The 19,780-nt window shown below is 45.9% G+C and overlaps 1 protein-coding gene across 1 annotated transcript; it reads left to right on the top strand.

The window, feature by feature from the left end:
- The first annotated feature begins 240 nt into the window (after positions 1-240).
- LOC124607441 (cuticle protein 5-like) lies at positions 241-17,621 on the top strand. The gene is made up of 3 exons (XM_047139772.1): positions 241-392; positions 7,308-7,664; positions 16,649-17,621. Exons 1-3 carry the CDS (start codon positions 381-383, stop codon positions 16,979-16,981), a joined length of 702 nt encoding a protein of 233 aa, XP_046995728.1. The 5' UTR covers positions 241-380; the 3' UTR covers positions 16,982-17,621.
- The last annotated feature ends 2,159 nt before the right edge of the window (positions 17,622-19,780 follow it).

The following is a 19,780-nucleotide window of genomic DNA, read 5'->3' as shown; positions in this document are numbered from 1 at the left end:
GGAAAGGCATCACCGAGGTGCTGGCACCGCCCCACCGGGTGCGACCTGCGTGGGACGAGGCCCGTCCAGATTGGTGCCACGGGAACTGCACCGCGGTCCAGGGGTGTCCCGGGATCGCGCGAGAGCGGGCAGCCGCCGCCCAGCCGGTGGCAAAGGTCGATGATCGACCTGCTCCGCCTCCCTGACCGATACGGTGCGGGTAAATGTCAAGGAGGTGATTACAATAGGGACGCGGGCGGCCGGGGGAAGCGTGGAGGGCGGCGGGCGCGCGACGTCAGAGGCAGCCGGCAGTGGCCGCCGGCGGCAGGTATATATAGGAGGCGCGCCGCAGACTGCGGCAAGTGTTGACGGCGCAGCGACTCGAGCAGCCAAACATCGGCATGAGGACCCTGGTGAGTAGCCGCCCACGACGCCCCGCCACACGTAAACAACGCTCTCTCTTTCTCTCTGCACTGACCACTTCCGACTCCGTTTCTACTTTTCCGTATACCTACGTCAGACAGCCATTTATTACAGGCCACACTGGTCTTCACATCGTCGAGTTTCTAGCTCAGATAATATTGTCATTTCACTCGTTGTTTCACATTTTTTCCCCCCCACCTGTATCTCCACTTTCATTAAAATCGTTTGACATGTACTAGCCTGTTATAGAATAACACACTTAACATTTTCTTTTCTTTTATTGCAACTGATGGCATTTTCTGCTGTTTTCCTTTTCAACTCGCGTTGGCCCCTTTAGGGCCCCGTGACACTTTCAATTCTTTCTCATTTTCTCTTTTCTTGTCCTCATCTCGTTTCGTTTTTACTGTCTTCACACCACTTCACGCCTCTTACTTTTTCTTTCTTGGAATCCTCCTATATTTAACACTTTCTTTCAGAAAATATCTCTGATTCTTCTGCTTTCATGTTGTTCATTCCTAAACCTTTTTTTTTTTAACTTCTCGGATCCACCTTGTTGAGAGTTTCTTCCCAGATACACTTGAGATTTCTTTCCTCAGCACGTTGCCATTCATCCTGAATAAATGCCAAAAAAAGCGAGTCCTCTTCTCGTTATTGTTTCTATTGTTTTCTCTATGTTTTGATACAATTTCTTCTTAATTTCCAGGTTCCTTCGCTTCTTATTGGAATCAATCACTGGCAATGTTAAACATGGATTTGAAACAGCAACCATACAAGAATATGATACGTATAATACAGCCAGTCAGTTGCAATAAGAGTTTAGTTTACTCTGGTCTCGACACCTACTATGGACGTCTTCATCAGAAACAATTACAGTTAGGAACAGACGCACAGATTTAACAACAAAATTCTCTCGGCATATAAAATACTTCATAGGAAGATAGTATTTAAACCATATAAAATTAGACATTTAAACTGCCCTAAAGTTGCAAATGTCAGTAAAATTCAAGCCACGTGCCTTTCTTGAGCAGATACATTGTGTCGTTATAATTTTACTGATGATTAGCAAGTTTATGTCAGTTTCACTATCTAATTTTATATGCTTAAAGTATTATCTTCCTCTGAAGTATTTCAAGTTACGACGGCATTTTGCTCTTAAATCTGTTGATCTTTTACTACATTTTTTGGTAAAGACACCCATGGTGGGTGTCAAACCAGGTTGAAGTAAAATCGTGCTGTAGTCGGCTGACTGATGATACATATCATATCAATCATTGTTGTTATTTTGCAATAACTAATTTTAGGTGCTGTCTAAACCCATTTTCAGATCAGTGTTGCAATATTATTAATACAGGTACAAGCGTTGTCATATTTGTAGGCCTAGTAATCTGAAAAGTATTATTGATAATATCTGAAACAGATCGTTCTCAAAATGAAACGACTGAACGGTATCGGGTATTGTAAGAAAATAAAAGACAATTATTTTTCAGTAGTGGCCTCGACAATTATATCGTATTTAACGCTAAACTAGCCAATTTGGCAACGTACTGCAGCGACTCTACGCTGAAGGAGAACCTCCATTACAGCCGAAACGTTGTTTGTTTTAATGTTTTAACTATTTCACACCATGACACGGCAGTACAGTTTGAATTACCTTAAATGAAAACTGTGATTATGCTTCACTGAACGACACTTGAAACAGCAACAGCTGCATTAGTTCTAACAAATACGTCTGTGATTATTCTGCACAGTTTCTTGATGGGACTAACGTGTTTGATCACTAGAACTAATACGACTCCGCCTTCTTGGTGCCGCCCCTGTCGCGTGAACTGCAGCCCTTAATAACCCTACACTGACTGTAGGGCATTTACGGAGGGTCGAACGAAGACTCACGGGACCGGCTACCTGCAGTTCTCTGAAACTGCAGTAGAGATGGAGTGGAAGGCGAAAGTGTTATTTACAGACTAGAAACTGGATTAAATAGACTAACAGCAGTAGTTTCAGGGACGCAGGCAGGGACACGCCCCTTTCCGTTGGCGGGGGCGTGGCCGACGTAGCCGCTCGCTGGCAGCGCCACGGTTTCCGACACACGCTGCTACTGTATTTGCATGGTTATCAGTTTCCGAGATCGCTCACAGCAGTTTACGGTCTATTAGCTGTTGCATTAAGCAGAAAGCTGTTGCCCCTTTCTTGTTAATTAATGCTGAGATTTAATAGAGGCCACACACAAAGCATGACAGAACTGAAACCTCGTTTTAATTTTAGTACTTTTTGCACTAAACACCTTTTTTTCTTTTAGTTGCAGAACTCACTCGATGTCATTTGAAGATGACTTATTAAGATTACTGGCCTGAAAATATTAAATACTATCTCTTTCTTCGTTCAAATTTCGAATCTCCATACACTGACGTATAGACGGTAGTTTGAGGTACTCTGATGAAAACTCGCCAGTCGATACGCAGAAAGGGAAGTCAGACCGCGTTCAGAGTAAAGACACTTCGACTGTCAAAATTTTATCAGTAAGCTGTCGAAGTATTTGTAACAAAGAGGACAGCTCTCGTGCCCAAACCATTCTTGGGACCGAGAGCTACTGAAGCCCGAAGAGCTCTGATATAGCTAGCGAGCCGTGGAACGTATATCGGAAAGACGGATTAGAGGACGTAGGAAGGGGAGTGTTCATTGCAGTTGCCAAAAATATTGTCTCTATTGATGTCGAACTGGAGTGCAATAAGGAAGTTATCTAGTCGCGTGCAACAGGTGTAGGTGAAACAAAATTAATTATTGGTTGCTTTTTCCGGCCACCCGATTCCGCTGTGACATTACTGAGAAAGTTTAGAGAACCGACATTTGAAACTGACTGTCGAATGATTCTACAGCCGCCAACATACACAGCACGCAACAACCACGAAGATAAGAGAAATTAGGGTTCCTATGGAGTCATATAGATAGTCGTTTTTCCCTCGCTGTATTTGTGGGTGGAACAGGCAAGAAAATGACTACTAGTGACACAGGGTACCCTCCGCCACACACCGTGCGTTGGATTTCGGAATATCTATGTAGATATAGATGTAGATTAACGATATGATTACATAAAGACAACGAAACGCCAGTGTCGTAATTCTGATATCATTAACGTTTTTGGCGTATTAGTATTTTGAGAATTCCTTATCGCTATGAATACTTGGAAAAAGACAGGAATTTCACAACAGACGACCAAATTACTGTTCAGCGTGAGATACAGAATTCAGTTTAATGTTTACGTAGAATTCCAATCTCTCAGTCGTTAATTTTCAAGTTCGTGTAGTATTACTTCCGTTATTATTCAACGTTTCGCAGAAACCGGGTTCAACACGTTACAACACAAACAACAGGCAAAGTATTTAATTTAAAGGACCAATTTTCCAGAGAATAAAGTGGAAAAGAGCTATATTGCGCCACTATACACTCTTACTGAGTATGGGAACATCGAAATATTGTAATCATTTGTAATACTTTCCATTAATACCAAAGAACGATTGGTATATACTGTGCGAAGATACTAGAATTTATATGGAACACACTTCGATTATTTTAACTTCATACGAAACATCGTGATAGTTGTCATTTGTCAACGTCAATACACTCAGAGAAGAATTGGAGGTACTCTCTGGATGTTAATATGGGCTGAATAATCATATTATAATTGTTAATCAGCTCCTGAGAAGGAAAGAAAAAATCATTCTACATGGTGAAGTCTCGCTTCCAACAACTCTTACGTGCACTTACATATTAGCTCTCATCAGATTCAAAAAATGATTATTCCAGAACTGTAAGATCACAGAGAAGAAGTAAAAAAATACGAGTAGACTGTTAACCAACGCTATACGAGGAACCCAAAGTGAGATGCTGTGTAAGGACTAGTAAGAACTTCAGCAGATTTACTTCAATGGTGTTCATACATTGAGATAAGCACTGAAGTCACCATCATCGATTACTTAAGTCGATGAAGTTTGTACTCATCTAACGAAACAGAGAAACCGGAAAAGCTAAAAAAAAAAATGGAAGGCACTGTGAAATGTCGAAAAAACTGTGGACTGCAAAATACCAAAACTATGAAAACCCCTAAAAAACTGAAAATAAATATACTTATCGAAGGCCGGACCAGCAACGGCAGTCTAATAATGAACTAAAATCTGAACTACTCAAACAAAATTGATAGCTTGCAAACGGAGAATTTAGAACGTCTTGCTGCAGAACTCAGCTCATACGAATTTTTGTTGTTACTCTTTAACAACTATCCCTACTCGTCTCAAATGTTTTCGGATGCAGAAGGCAACGAAACAACGAGATCTGTGAAAAAGAAATCTGTGTTGTCAAATACAAGGCTACAAGGAGGTTAAACCTCAAACAACTACTTCACAAAGCAAACTTCAGTTTAAATCCTTGAAGAACGCATTTAGTCAATGAGCCTGAATGATGAACGTGAAACACTACATGCTGTTACCTTTGCCCAATAAATTATTTCGTTGTATTTGAAATTAAAAAAGAAACTAGTGAACAGTGGTTGACCATTGTAAACATCATATCAGATCGTTACCGACATTCTCATCGTTAGACAGTTCAGGGGGGGACTCACAATATCAGGCACTTCAAGCAGGGTAAACTATGAGTGAAAGCTTCTGTGGATGTTTCAAATGGTTCAAATGGCTCTGAGCACTATGGGACTTAACTACTGTGGTCATCAGTCCCCTAGAACTTAGAACTACTTAAACCTAACTAACCTAAGGACATCACACACATCCATGCCCGAGGCAGGATTCGAACCTGCGACCGTAGCAGTCGCGCGGTTCCGGACTGCGCCCCTAGAACCGCTAGACCACCGCGGCCGGCTGTGCATGTTTCAACATATATGTAACATACACGTGAACCTATAAAATGAAACACTGAACAGCTAGTTTTGTAAATCGCTGGGAAAATCTGTCATAGAACGTAGTTCATTCCCGTATTCGGAGTGAAAAAAATCAGGCTGTTGACCTTCCCGTACTCTGAGCATTTAGACGATGAGTAAATTGAACGCCCTTCGTCAAAAAAGCTTACGTTACTGGGTACAGAAGGATGATTGTACGGTGTCGAAAACTTCCATGAAAATTTTAACAAAAAAGTTCTCGTCCCTTTATGTATAATTAATTGTTATGACAGTCAGAACAGCACTCAATTTCTACGATTCTTTTTGCCAGGTAGACCTGATGAAGTTCTTAAACAGTGGAATTACAGTACCTTGTGAGCGCTCTCCTGTGAAGAAATGGCAGCTTTCCCACGATCTGTTAAGGGTCACTTGACGAAAAACACTGAGAAATAGTATCTGCGATGATACCATTGAAAACTCCATGGGCGATTTCCCGTTCCACCCATTCGGTCTGACTACAGTGTCCAGTCGTCCAGTTACAACCCTGGGAGCGCGCCTCTGCATTTTTTAACCTGTTACTTCATGTCGACGTGATCGGGATCCTAAGTACTCTAGAAGTATCCAAGAACAGGTCGTACAACGGTTTCAGGGTGGTAACGCCTCTGCCAAAGCAATACATTGTCCACTAATTATGATGGAACAACCTGTTGACGAAACGCTTCCTAAGCCCAAGGGAGCATTGTAGGGTCATTATTTTTCACAACATCTATCAATGATCCAGTGGATAAAGGAGGTATCCCAACGCTAAGAAAGCTGAAGCGAAATTCAGAAAGGACTGCAGGGGATCGACGGCTGTTGCAGGGATTAGTTGTTGAGCCTCACCATAAAAAATGTGGCGCATTTTGGGTAAATGAAGAGCCAGTAAAGTATGATTACACGATTGCATAACAATCACTGGAAGCTGTCACTTCCATTAAATATCTGGGAGTAAGCGCAGGGAGCGATTTCAGGAGGAACGATGTCATAGCACTAATGGGAAGATAAGGCAGGTGCCAGACTCGATAGCAGAGCGCTCAGCGCAATGGAATGCCATGCTACGGGGTCAGGTTCGATTCTCGGCTGGGTCAGAGATTTTCTCCGCTGAGGGACTGGGTGTTGTGTTGTCATCCGCATAGTCGTGCAAGTCACCGAAGTGGCGTCAACTCAAAAGACTTGCAGCAGGGGACCGGTCTACCCGACGATTCGTCCTAGCCACACGACATTTCATTTCACTCTTGGGGCGAATCCACAAGAAATGTATCCCATCTACGAAGGAGGCAGGTTGGAAGACCATTTTCGGCCCGTAGTTTGAATACTGTTCGTTAATATGGGCTCCGTACCACATAGAATAGATAAGGTAACATACAAAAGCCAAAAAACAGCTACAATTCGGCTTTGGTTCCATTAGTGTACCCAAAAGCGTCACGAAGATCCTCACCCAACTCCAGTGGCAGAAGTTAGAAGAGATTTTATTAGCAGAATTTCGAGAACGTACTTTCCTTGAAGAGTCAATTGGCCTCAACATAAATGTCGCGGGAAGACCATGAAGGCAGATAAATCAAGCTCATTCGGAGGATTACCAGCATTCTTTCTTCTTGAAGACTTTTCGGGATTGGAATAGGAAAAAAATTTGGTGTATGTGTGTGTAGGGGGGAGGGGGGAGGGGGATCAATAATGATCCACAGATTATCCTCCGACACACTATAAGGTGATGTAGATGGAGAAGTCCACAGAACACGATCCACTGTTAGTGTCGTTGACTGAACTGCAGCGGGATAATATGTTCGTACCGCGGTCGTTTGCCATTTAAACCGAGCCTCGGCAAGAATCCGCGCTACATCTAATGTGAAGCATGGAACAATGTGGGGCTGGTTCCAGGACTGTGGACGCACAGATTGGACTCCCCCGCAGTTGGTGTTGAGCGCGTTGGCGCCAGCCGTGGCTGCGCGGTACCACGACATGAGCGCTGGTCTCTGTTCGGCAGGTGGTGTTGAGCGCGTTGGTGGCCGTGGTGGCGGCGCAATACCACGGAGGCGGCGGCTACTACAACGGGCCACAGCCCGGCGGCTACGCGCCTCCGCCGCAGAACGGCATTCCCCAGGACACGCCCGAGGTCGCGGCGGCCAAGGCCGCGCACCTCAAGGCGCTGACGCAGGCCAACTCGCTGGCGGCCCAGCAGGACGGCTACCAGGGCGGCTACCAGGGAGGCTACCAGGGGGCCTACAACCCGCCCCCGCAGCAGTACTCGGCGCCGCCCCCGCAGCAGGGCTACCAGGGCGCGCCCAGGCCTTTCGTGCCGGCGCCGCCGCCCGTGAACGGCGTCCCACAAGACACGCCCGAGGTGAGTGGGTCGCCGGGTCGGGTCGCACCTGACTCACGCCTGCCTGCCCTGGAGCTGGCGGGGAGATGTGTGTGTGTGTGTGTGTGTGTGTGTGTGTGTGTGTGTGTGTGTGTGTCTACTCCAAGGACATCTCATCGGAGCACTCGTCAGCAATAGGTGACACCCTACCGGAATTGGAATTCCTATTCGGAATTGGAATCATCATCATCATCATCATTTAAGACTGATTATGCCTTTCAGCGTTCAGTCTGGAGCATAGCCCCCTTATAAAATTCCTCCATGATCCCCTATTCAGTGCTAACATTGGTGCCTCTTCTGATGTAAAACCTATTACTTCAAAATCATTCTCAACCGAATCCAGGTACCTTCTCCTTGGTCTGCCCCGACTCCTCCTACCCTCTACTGCTGAACCCATGAGTCTCTTGGGTAACCTTGCTTCTCCCATGCGTGTAACATGACCCCACCATCTAAGCCTGTTCACCCTGACTGCTACATCTATAGAGTTCATTCCGAGTTTTTCTTTGATTTCCTCATTGTGGACACCCTCCTGCCGTTGTTCCCATCTACTAGTACCTGCAATCATCCTAGCTACTTTCATATCTGTAACCTCAACGTTGTTGATAAGGTAACCTGAATCCACCCAGCTTTCGCTCCCATACAACAAAGTTGGTCGAAAGATTGAACAGTGTACAGATAACTTAGTCTTGGTACTGTCTTCCTTCTTGCAGAAGAGAGTAGATCGTAGCTGAGCCCTCACTGCACTAGCTTTGCTACACCTCGCTTTCAGTTCTTTCACTATGTTGCCATCCTGTGACAATATGCATCCTAAGTACTTGAAACCGTCCAACCGTTCTAACTTTGTACCTCCTATTTGGCACTCAAACCGTTTATATTTCTTTCCCACTGACATTACTTTCGTTTTGGAGATGCTAATCTTCATACCATAGTCCTTACATTTCTGATCCAGCTCTGAAATATTACTTTGCAAACTTTCAATCGAATCTGCCATCACAACTAGGTCATCCGCATAGGCAAGACTGCTTATTTTGTGTTCAATTGGAATAGGAAAAAAAATTGTTTGCATGTGTGTGTGTGTGGGGGGGGGGGGGGGGGGGACAATAATGATCCACAGAATATCCGCCGACACACATACTATAAGGTCATGTAGATGCAGAAGTCCACCGAAATCGATCCACGCAGTGGTGATCCTACCGAACACCAGTGACAAGTTCCAACTCAAAAACTGGGACGACATGACGTAGGCGATTATACCTTACCGCCTAACATGAGACTGCCTCACCCAACGCACTTCACACAAATGATATCATCCCTTTTATCTACTTATCCAGATTTTTTGCATTGGCAGCCACTTCAGTGATCGATCATAGCTTACGTTCTCAGCAAAGTGAGATTTTGATATTGCCATCAGATAACCATATCATCAACTGAGACCACACAAGCAAACCTGAAGACTGCTGCTCGACGAGGAAACAGTCATTTCGCCTCCCGGCAGTGAAAGAGATTTCCATCGCCAAAGTTTAACTGACAAGGGGGTGGTGGAACAGAGATGTTAGTGTACGGTTTTTGAACACCCTTTCTTCTTTTTAAGAAGAAGTAGAGTCCCTCCAATTTCGCACCTGAATAGCGACCATCATAAAGCGTTTAACAGTCACCTCCACGAAAGGAACACATTCTTAGCTAGAATTCAAAGGATGCATTCGGTGACATTGTCCACAGGTGTGGGTGTGAACACCTGGTACCTGGGAGATAGTAGACAGAAGCATTTAAACTTGATAGTGGTGTGCAGGAAATGGAAGAAGTACTAAGGCAAGCCGTGAGAGAAAGAACCCCTGGGACAGTCTAAGGTTACCAGTGGATTGCGCTGCCAACGGCGGCAGTTCATGCAAGGGTGCAAGGAATTGTTAGCAGTGGGGAAGTTTCCGTTCATGGTGGGCACCGACGATATCTCTTGGTCCCACCCAACGGTCTCGGTCCCGTAACTTGTCAAAGTTGTAAATGTAGAGGTTGATTTGGTTGTAAAAACTACCACCTATTGAAGATTATCGTGTGGGTTTTGTTTGTGATTCGCGCGTTGTCAGCTTACTTGAGGCAGTGTGTGTGAATTCCTAAGGCAAGAAACTGCGGAGGTTATCGGTCCCTAGACTTACACTCTACTTAAGCTAACTTATGCTACAAACAACACACACACCCATGCCCGAGGCTGGACTCGAACCTCCGGCGGGAGGACCGCCCAATCCGTGATATGGTGCCTCAAACCGAGCGTCCTCTCCGTGCGGACTTGAGGCAGTCTTGTGGTCCGAGTTTTTGAGTTTGAACTTGTCACTGGTATTCGGTAAGATCACCACTGCCTGAGGTAGCACCGTGGACTCTTTATCGACATAAATGGATTTCAGTTCCACGCCTAACGCGCTATTTACATTTCCTACGATCTCTCTTAATAACTTTTGGCGAATGCCACGGTAGATTCTTAAACAAGGCAACAGACGATTTCCTTCCCCAACGAAGCCTAAATCGGGCTTGTGCTTTCTGTTTGCTCTGTCTTCATTGTCAGCGAGACGTTAAAAACAAACCGTGCTCGTGCAGGTCTTGATTTTATCCGCCAACTTCCTGGATTATATCGCAAAACTTCTGAAGATTGTTTCATAGAGGCACGTAGCACTGCTGAATGAAGTCTATCCATCGAAGGGGGACATCAGACTCGGTGGCACCCCATTGATGGTGTGGGACGAAAATACTCTATTTTCTGGCATCTAGTACCATCAACTCCACTTTACAAATAAGGCACTGTGCTACACCTGCACTCACTAACCATGCATTCTGACCAGATGTGCTTAACAAATAAGAGTAATTCTTAGTGAAGGAAAGGTGTCAAGTGCTTGCGATCAATTTAAACTACTCCTGTTTTGGTGGCTCGAACGAAAGTATTCTTCTGAACCAAAAATTCCATTCTAAAATCATTTATTTTCTTGAGGATACGTTCATTGACCTGACCAGCGACCAAATATCATTTCACTTGAAGATAAAAGTTAACAGATGCCTGAAAAGTCACTTTGAATATCAATTCCACAAGAAGGAAGGAAGACATTGTTACAGTTAGTCAACATCTTAGATCAAGTACACCAGTCCCTCGCTAATTAATTCCATCAGAAAAAATGTTATGCATCAACACGTTGTTCTGTTTAACCATAATTCAGGCAGTGGGGCGCCTTCGTGCGCTTTACCCACTGCTCAACCCTTCATCGACACTTCCTCCACGCCACGGCCTCACCATGTATCTGTCCCTTGTCCTACCGGTACTGGAATACGCGGCCGTGGTGTGGGGTAGCGCGGCAGCGACGCACATTGCGACGCTCCAACGTGTGCAAAATAGGGCGCTACGACTTGCGCTCCACAAGCCGCCTCGCTACCCGACGAGTCTGCTCCATGAGGAAGCTGGCATCCCCTTCCTGCGGGATCGCTTCCGGCAAATCGCCAGAGTGTTCTACAGCAATGCAGAACAGTCTGGCAGCCGCCTGATCCGTGGTGTGGGCCGCCAGGTCCACCACAGGCCAACGACTCGTTGGCCAGACCTACTGCGAGAGTAATCATCTCTTCCAGCCCGATGTCGAAACAAAGGGCGTCACAATGGACGACGCCCGGTGAGGACAGCTCAACCCGATAGGTCCCACTGCACCCCAAAGAGGTCACCGCAGGAACAGCAGCTCCGCTGCTTAAACTGCCCCCGCACCTGGCATATGTAGCCAGAGTTTTAGAGCGAGCGAGCGAACCATAATTCAATTGTTTCTCTTCGTCTATGAAATGTAGGACTGCTGCCACACTCCCTATGATGCATGCATAAGAAACCAATTTAACACGATAAAAACTATTTCACTTGCGATACCAATACAGACTGTCACACTTTAGGAAGTAGCAAGAAAAAAATCAATGCCTTATTAAGCAGTTAAAGGATTCGTTAATGAGCTATTACTCTGAGCGATCGGTGGTTTAGTTGCTGGATTGGCATCGGGCCATAAAGAAACGTTCAAAATCATTCACAGCCTGGATTTCACGTGTTCCATCTTATCGTATTTTATCTGCATTATATGGTAACTTAAATTCTCCTTGCTCACTATAAACTGCTTATGGATAGCTCATAAGATAATAATTTTTTGCCGGTAAAGGAATATGTTATGGCAGCATACGCCCTTCGTATGGTAATTGTTTGAATAGAGTTGTATACTGATTTTAGTACGATGACTAATCGGAACGGGGATCTCTGACACGTATCGCGTTGGTAGTGATTTCGATTGGATGAGACGAATTTCAAAAAGAAAACAAAAATAAAAAAAGGACATCCGTTCGCAAAATATCCAGGAAGAGACCAATTGGAAACGTATTTTCTCATTCGTAGCCATCGTTTGCCATTTCTTATTTGCTGGTATTTACCGTCTCGTAGACAGCATCGTAGTTGCAGGTGGAACGCTTGTCCGCATCGAACAAGAAATCGGAGAAGAAATCGGTAATGGCCTCGGTTAACACACGATTACATTGAGCGCGACTGCATAAGGAGATCTGGCTAGCCCGTAAGTGGTACGGCTGAACCGGAATTCGATATCTGGTTCTCCAGAGTGCGGATCCGGTGTGTGCAGGCTGCCCACGTCGGCGCAACGTTGTTTTATTAATCGCACGGGGCATTCTTCATAGGGTAAATGGTATGTACTACTCGATGTGAATACACATCAGAGAGATCGCAGAGACTGTGGCGTGTTGTCCTTCCACACCCATCAAAGGCACTTTGTTTTGCTGTGAAGAACGACTTTAACTCGAAGGAATACAGTTTCGGAAGACCGTTCGAAATCTAACAGCCATGGCTGCAGTGTCTCCGACAGCCTGTGCAACCAAGGTCGATGCCCAGTGCCGATCGGCATCTTTTACTTGCGGAAGCAGTCGCAAGCTTTCACAGACTCCGCTCCACGCTTCGTGCGAGGTGCAGCAGGTGTAACGTAGTGGTCGTGCTGCTCCGGTCTTAAGCTGGACACTTGGAGCGACATTTAGCGGGCATAGCCTCGTTAGCACATTCTCCGGCGGTCACGGACACCTGCGGACAGCCACTGCGTTATTAATCGCTCCTTGTAAGAAGGCGGGCAACTGACCGGCAGTCTGTAATGTGTCCTTGTTGCACCGTGTTTAATCTAGCGCTTGTATCTATAGGTCATTCCACATTCCACTCCAGCTAGTACGCATTAATCTTTCACTGCAGCGGAGAGCTATAATTCCTAGTATTAAACAATAAAACTGGCTTTTGTCTTATTTTTAAATTGATATTTTTCTTATTTTTAAGAGCTATGGTGGGAGCAAAATGTGCCGTTTCCAGTATAAATGTTAACCTATTGCACAACAAGTCGAGTGACTACAACCCCACTGATTATCACGTGCAGATATCGTCACTTTCCCGAAAAAGCCTTCTGGTCAGTCTCAATGCCATCATCAATTACTTCTAATCCTACATTTTTCTGTGGATACTAAGTCAACTTGTTTGATGTTTGAAACCACTAAAAACTAGAAATGACAATTTTCATCTCTTGTCGTGCGTTGGCTATTATAGCTAACTCCTAATAGTTCACCAGAGGAATGACTACTTAAAGATGTCGTAAGTCTAAGAGAGTGTGTCAGATTGGGTACAATCAAACAGAAACTTTCGGTGTTTCCTCGAATAAATGTTGAAAACAGCTTAGAAAGCAGATTCAGGTGGAAAATTTCACCGGAATTCATGCCATATCAATTAGTATGTAACCTAGATTCCAACATGTCAGACCAATTTCCAGTAAGGCAATTTATGGCAAAACCCTTAGATTAAACCTCTTCAGAAATCATTAAATTTTACAGAAATTGTGCGTTACTTGGCACATAATTTCCTTCATCTTCGCTTGCTTTTCAGTTTACCCATAGCACCGGTATAGTCCCTCACTCATTCTTTTTGTTTTTGGTGCCTCTAACTCATTTATATCAAGCACATGTCTCAAGTTCTGAAAGCTAACGCTTGAGGAGAGGCATATTGTTTCAAGAACTCTGAAGCATCCTGAACAAGACACCTAAGGTCTGAGGCAATAGCAGAACATTGTGAGTGGCCCACTGTTTGACACTGGTTGTAGTAAGAAAAGTATTTATTTAGCTGGAACGGTGATTTTTTTTTTCAAACAGTGAACGTAACAGGATTAAAATCTCGTTATCATCGTCATTTAAGACGGAGCAAAGGTCCACTTGAAGAGGGCAGTATATGTCTCCTTGTTGAAGACACCATTTCGTCATGCTGCTGAACGTTTTCAGGAAATCCATGGAGAAAAATGTGAATGGTAGGCCGGAAATGTGGACCTGAACTTTTTTGGTAGGTGTTGACGTTCGGGACTCGATATCCTACCTCTCGTAGTTTATCATTCATAGTTCGACCTCTTGAGACACTTAGTTGACGTAATTACTCAGAACGTCCCACTTATATTCCTCTTGAGGATGGTATTGACGCCTTAGGAAGCTCAATAAAAAGATTTTTATCCTTTGTGTGTAAATATTCCTCCATACTAAACCGTTATCCCTTCCTTACGAACTGTTTTCTAACTACGTAGCATTGTTAGCTGATGTTCGATAATGTAGTTATGAATAGTGCCTTGGCAAAGTTTTCCCGGATCACAAATGATAGCAAACTCATTTTTTGTCCAAATACTTCGTCTTTCTGACCACTAAGGAGTGGATTGGGATACAACATTGGAGGAGCTTGCCGCCTCCCCAGCTGACAGTTTCAGTGCTTTCTAGTGTACGCTGTGCCATTGTGATCTTCAGACCGAAGACTGACTTGATGCAACTCTCTATGCTAGTGTGCTAGTGAGTCCTGTGCAAGCCCCTTCATTTCTGCATCACTGCTGCAACCTACATCTGTTTGAACCTGTTTACGTAGTAAAACTTTTCCTCTTCTGCAAGCCCCCCCCCCCCCCCCCCCGGCCACCCTCACCCACATAGATGCCTCAGGACGTGCCCTGTCAACCAATGCCTTTTTTTAGTCATGTTGTATCATAGATTTCTTTCCTACCCTCATTCGTTACAGTACCTCTTCATTAGCTGTGAGACGTAGCCTTTAGTCTTTGAGTTTCACTTGTAACACCAAAATTCAAAACGCTGCATTCTTTTCTTCTTTGAACTATTTACCTTCTACGTTTCACTTCATTACAAAGATACATACCAGATAAATACCTCCAGAAAAGAGTTCCTACATTTCAATTTGTATTATACTTTAACATATACTGTCTTTGAGTAATACGTTGCTTCCTGTTGCCAGTTTGCATTTTATATCCTCTATACTTAGGCCAGGGTCACTCATTTTACCGCCCAAACACTACTTTCAGTATCTCATTTCCTTCTTCAGAATCGCCTAATTTAATTCGACTTCATTCGATTACCTTTGTTATAGTTTTTTTGATGTTCATAATCTCTTTTCAAGACACTAACCAATGCGTTCAGGCTAACTTTCCGAGTTCTTTACCGTCTTTGACAGATATACAATATCATTAACAAACCTCAAAGTTTCATTTCTTCTCCGTGAACATCAAATCCATTTCCAAATTTCTCCTTGTTTGGCTTCGTAGCTTGTTCAACGTGCGATTGAGGAACACTAATGGTACGGTACAATTCTGCCTCACTCACTTCTTTACTATTGCCTGCATTTGATGTCCACCAACTCTTAGAACTGAAGTGTGGATTCCGCACAAGTTGTAGATAACTTCTGATTCATCTTGCAGTATTGTATTTACCATCTTACCTTCATCTACTTACTCTTCCCTTTCTGCAGGGTGATTCCGTGACGATGGTACAAAGTTTCAGGAAAAAATGGAGAGAGGTAAATGAATCAATTTGAGGTAAGGGACCCTAGTCGGGAAACAACTGAGTCTAAGGGTATAAGTGAAAATCTGTTCAAGTTCCGCCTTAGCCTTGCACATTGCTCAGACTAAGAACCTCCATCTTCTAAACCCTGGTCATTATCCCCACTGAATACTCCTCAATACCCTTAGATAATTTCCCCTCTTGTACTTATAACGGTCCACGTAACATGATGTCAGAGAGACGGAAAATCCAAAGTCGACGGTACAGTAACAATGAATTCCGTTTACGTGCGCAAGTTTGACAATCTGCTACATTTACAAGGGTTCGATTCTCGGCATGGTAGGAGATCTTCCCCTCCCGGGGACTTCGTGTTGTGTTATCCTCGTTATCATATCATGACTGACACGCAAGTTGCGCATTGGGGCATCAACTGAAAAGACTGGTCACTCGGTGGCCGAACCTCCCTTGGTGGGGTCTCCCAGCCATCAGTGCCATACGATCATTTCATTTACGAGCGATGACGAATGACAAGTGCTCGACGGGACTGAATACCCAACAGTCTTAGCAACAATAATACTGGTACGTGTATTCCACTGTCAGAGGCGTCGGAACGATTTTCACTTATAGCTTTCGACTCGGTCATTTCCAAAAAATGGTTCAAATGGTTCTGAGCACTATGGGACCTAACATCTGAGATCATCAGTCCCCTAGAACGTAGAACTACTTAAACCTGAGACATCACACGCATCCATGCCCGAGGCAGGATTCGAACCTGCGACCGTCGCGATCGCGCGGCTCCGGACTGAAGCGCCTAGATCCGTTCGGCCACCCCGGCCGGCTGGTCTTTTCCAGACCAGGGTCGCTGTACTTCGAACTGATACAGCTACCACACTAGTGAAAGTTTGTAATTGCATCCCTGAATCGTCCTCTATAATATTCCCTTCTAGTTCCTTTCACTTGTGCAGCTCTTTCATAATACCTTTCCCCTTCTTCCTAGTATAATTTTCCGTTAAAGAGACCCTAAGTTGTCGTCTAGACTCTTGAACACTACAGCCTGCGCCGCCCCGTTCGGACCAGCTTCGCCAGCCTCCTAACAAGTGACGCAACGTTTGCAGGTGGCTGCCGCTAAGGCCGCCCACTTCGAGGCGTACTCGCGCAACGCCGCCCCCGTCGCCCCCGGCCAGGGCGGCTACAACCCCGGTGCGTACAACACGGGGGCCTACAACCCGGGCGCGTACAACACGGGCGCCTACAACCCCGCGCCGTCGTACGGCGGCGGCCCGCAGCAGTACTCGGGCGGCAACTACGCCCCCAACGCGCCGGCCAACATCGTGCTGGGACCCGGCGGGGTTCCGCTCGACACCCCCGAGGTGGCCGCCGCCAAGGCCGCCGCCGCCGCCGCCCACCAGCAGGCGAGCGCCACCGGCCAGCAGCAGTACTACGGCTGAGCAGGGGCGGCGCCGCCCACGCGTTCCTAGGGGCCCCGCCGCGGCCCCGCAAACCCTCGCCCGCTCGAGGACCGGCCTACGGACACCGAGACACACACACACGCACACCACCGGGACGCGAGTCGCCGTTCAACACTCGTCCCTCCCCCTTCCTCCTATCGTCTCCTCTTCGCTTCTCTCCCCCCTTCTACTCTGCTACACTCCCAGCTTCTCTCGACGAACAAAAAAGCAACCATTTTCTGATTTACATTTACAGTTCCCGTAAATGAAGCAGTACACGTTACACTTTAGGATAATTTCTTCCTTACTCCTATGTTCTCAGATTTCCTTAACGAGATCTGCGCACATGACGCCCACCTAGATAAACAGTACAACGAACGTGGATCTAAAGTTGGATTCATAAGCAAGTCATTACATGAGACAGCTTTAGTTTCTCAAGTGTTTCCACATGCGATTGGTGGCACTGTTACGTTTTACTAACAGTCCATCGTGGAAGCAGAGGAAAGTGCTGTAGCTTTGTTTACTACGAACTGTTGTGTATGATAAATTGTCGCAAATACTATAGCTTATCTGTTACTCAGTATTGCATCGATATCTGAGTACAGGAAAAGTTGTATAAATAAACGTTTAAAAACAAAAATCACATTTTTTCTTTAATCCCATACATCCTGAAAATAACAACCACTCAGTCCTACGCTTAAGAGGCAAGTTTGTATCCTATATCATCAAGAAACAAAGTATGAAGTGAAAATGACCCAAATTATTTTACCATATACAGATAAAAAGCTATTGTGTATAGGAAAAGTGTAAGTCATGGGAGCCACAGTCAAATATGACACGTAGTAATCTCAGAATCGGGAGTTAGTTAATGAGGTGTGATCAATGGCTAGGGCCCAGAGTAAAAAAATAAAATAAAATAAAAATTATAAAAAACTGTCGTTTCAACCCTTCTCTAGTAATTGCAGCTCCATCCCCACTGGACGTGATGGCACACCATTTGGAGTGCATAGCGCCGCAATGTTTGCTCTCGTGCACAGGCTGGAACCACTAGGGACCGTTCAAAACCATTCGACGACATTTGAATGCGGTCCGAAGCATAAAAGGGTGATATAAGATCAGATTCTTACTTCGAGGTGTCATTAAGGCTGTGAATGGCTCCCACAATTCCAGACACACAACGAAAGGTCTTTAGAGAAGATAAATTAGAAACATAGAAACATAAAAAGATGAAAAAAACCACTGCCAAAGGCGAAGCTGGTGAGAGAAGAACGACTACACTCCTGGAAATGGAAGAAAGAACACATTGACACCGGTGTGTCAGACCCACCATACTTGCTCCGGACACTGCGAGAGGGCTGTACAAGCAATGATCACACGCACGGCACAGCGGACACACCAGGAACTGCGGTGCTGGCCGTCGAATGGCGCTAGCTGCGCAGCATTTGTGCACCGCCGCCGTCAGTGTCAGCCAGTTTGCCGTGGCATACGGAGCTCCATCGCAGTCTTTAACACTGGTAGCATGCCGCGACAGCATGGACGTGAACCGTATGTGCAGTTGACGGACTTTGAGCGAGGGCGTATAGTGGGCATGCGGGAGGCCGGGTGGACGTACCGCCGAATTGCTCAACACGTGGGGCGTGAGGTCTCCACAGTACATCGATGTTGTCGCCAGTGGTCGGCGGAAGGTGCACGTGCCCGTCGACCTGGGACCGGACCGCAGCGACGCACGGATGCACGCCAAGACCGTAGGATCCTACGCAGTGCCGTAGGGGACCGCACCGCCACTTCCCAGCAAATTAGGGACACTGTTGCTCCTGGGGTATCGGCGAGGACCATTCGCAACCGTCTCCATGAAGCTGGGCTACGGTCCCGCACACCGTTAGGCCGTATTCCGCTCACGCCCCAACATCGTGCAGCCCGCCTCCAGTGGTGTCGCGACAGGCGTGAATGGAGGGACGAATGGAGACGTGTCGTCTTCAGCGATGAGAGTCGCTTCTGCCTTGGTGCCAATGATGGTCGTATGCGTGTTTGGCGCCGTGCAGGTGAGCGCCACAATCAGGACTGCATACGACCGAGGCACACAGGGCCAACACCCAGCATCATGGTGTGGGGAGCGATCTCCTACACTTGCCGTACACCACTGGTGATCGTCGAGGGGACACTGAATAGTGCACGGTACATCCAAACCGTCATCGAACCCATCGTTCTACCATTCCTAGACCGGCAAGGGAACTTGCTGTTCCAACAGGACAATGCACGTCCGCATGTATCCCGTGCCACCCAACGTGCTCTAGAAGGTGTAAGTCAACTACCCTGGCCAGCAAGATCTCCGGATCTGTCCCCCATTGAGCATGTTTGGGACTGGATGAAGCGTCGTCTCACGCGGTCTGCACATCCAGCACGAACGCTGGTCCAACTGAGGCGCCAGGTGGAAATGGCATGGCAAGCCGTTCCACAGGACTACATCCAGCATCTCTACGATCGTCTCCATGGGAGAATAGCAGCCTGCATTGCTGCGAAAGGTGGATATACACTGTACTAGTGCCGACATTGTGCATGCTCTGTTGCCTGTGTCTATGTGCCTGTGGTTCTGTCAGTGTGATCATGTGATGTATCTGACCCCAGGAATGTGTCAATAAAGTTTCCCCTTCCTGGGACAATGAATTCACGGTGTTCTTATTTCAATTTCCAGGAGTGTATATGGGAAAGCAGCAGCTAGAGAATAAAAGATATAAGGTAAATGTCAGACTACAGATGTAAAGGTCTTGTGTTCAATACCTGGTCAGTCCTAGAGTGTTT

Source organism: Schistocerca americana, chromosome 3, assembly GCF_021461395.2.
Source record: "Schistocerca americana isolate TAMUIC-IGC-003095 chromosome 3, iqSchAmer2.1, whole genome shotgun sequence".
Taxonomy (NCBI): Eukaryota; Metazoa; Arthropoda; class Insecta; order Orthoptera; family Acrididae; genus Schistocerca; species Schistocerca americana.
This window is presented reverse-complemented; position numbering and strand designations above follow the sequence as displayed.

Coding starts and splice junctions, on each gene's coding strand:
- LOC124607441 (XM_047139772.1), top strand. Junction 7,665..16,648: donor TCCCACAAGACACGCCCGAG/GTGAGTGGGTCG, acceptor CAACGTTTGCAG/GTGGCTGCCGCTAAGGCCGC.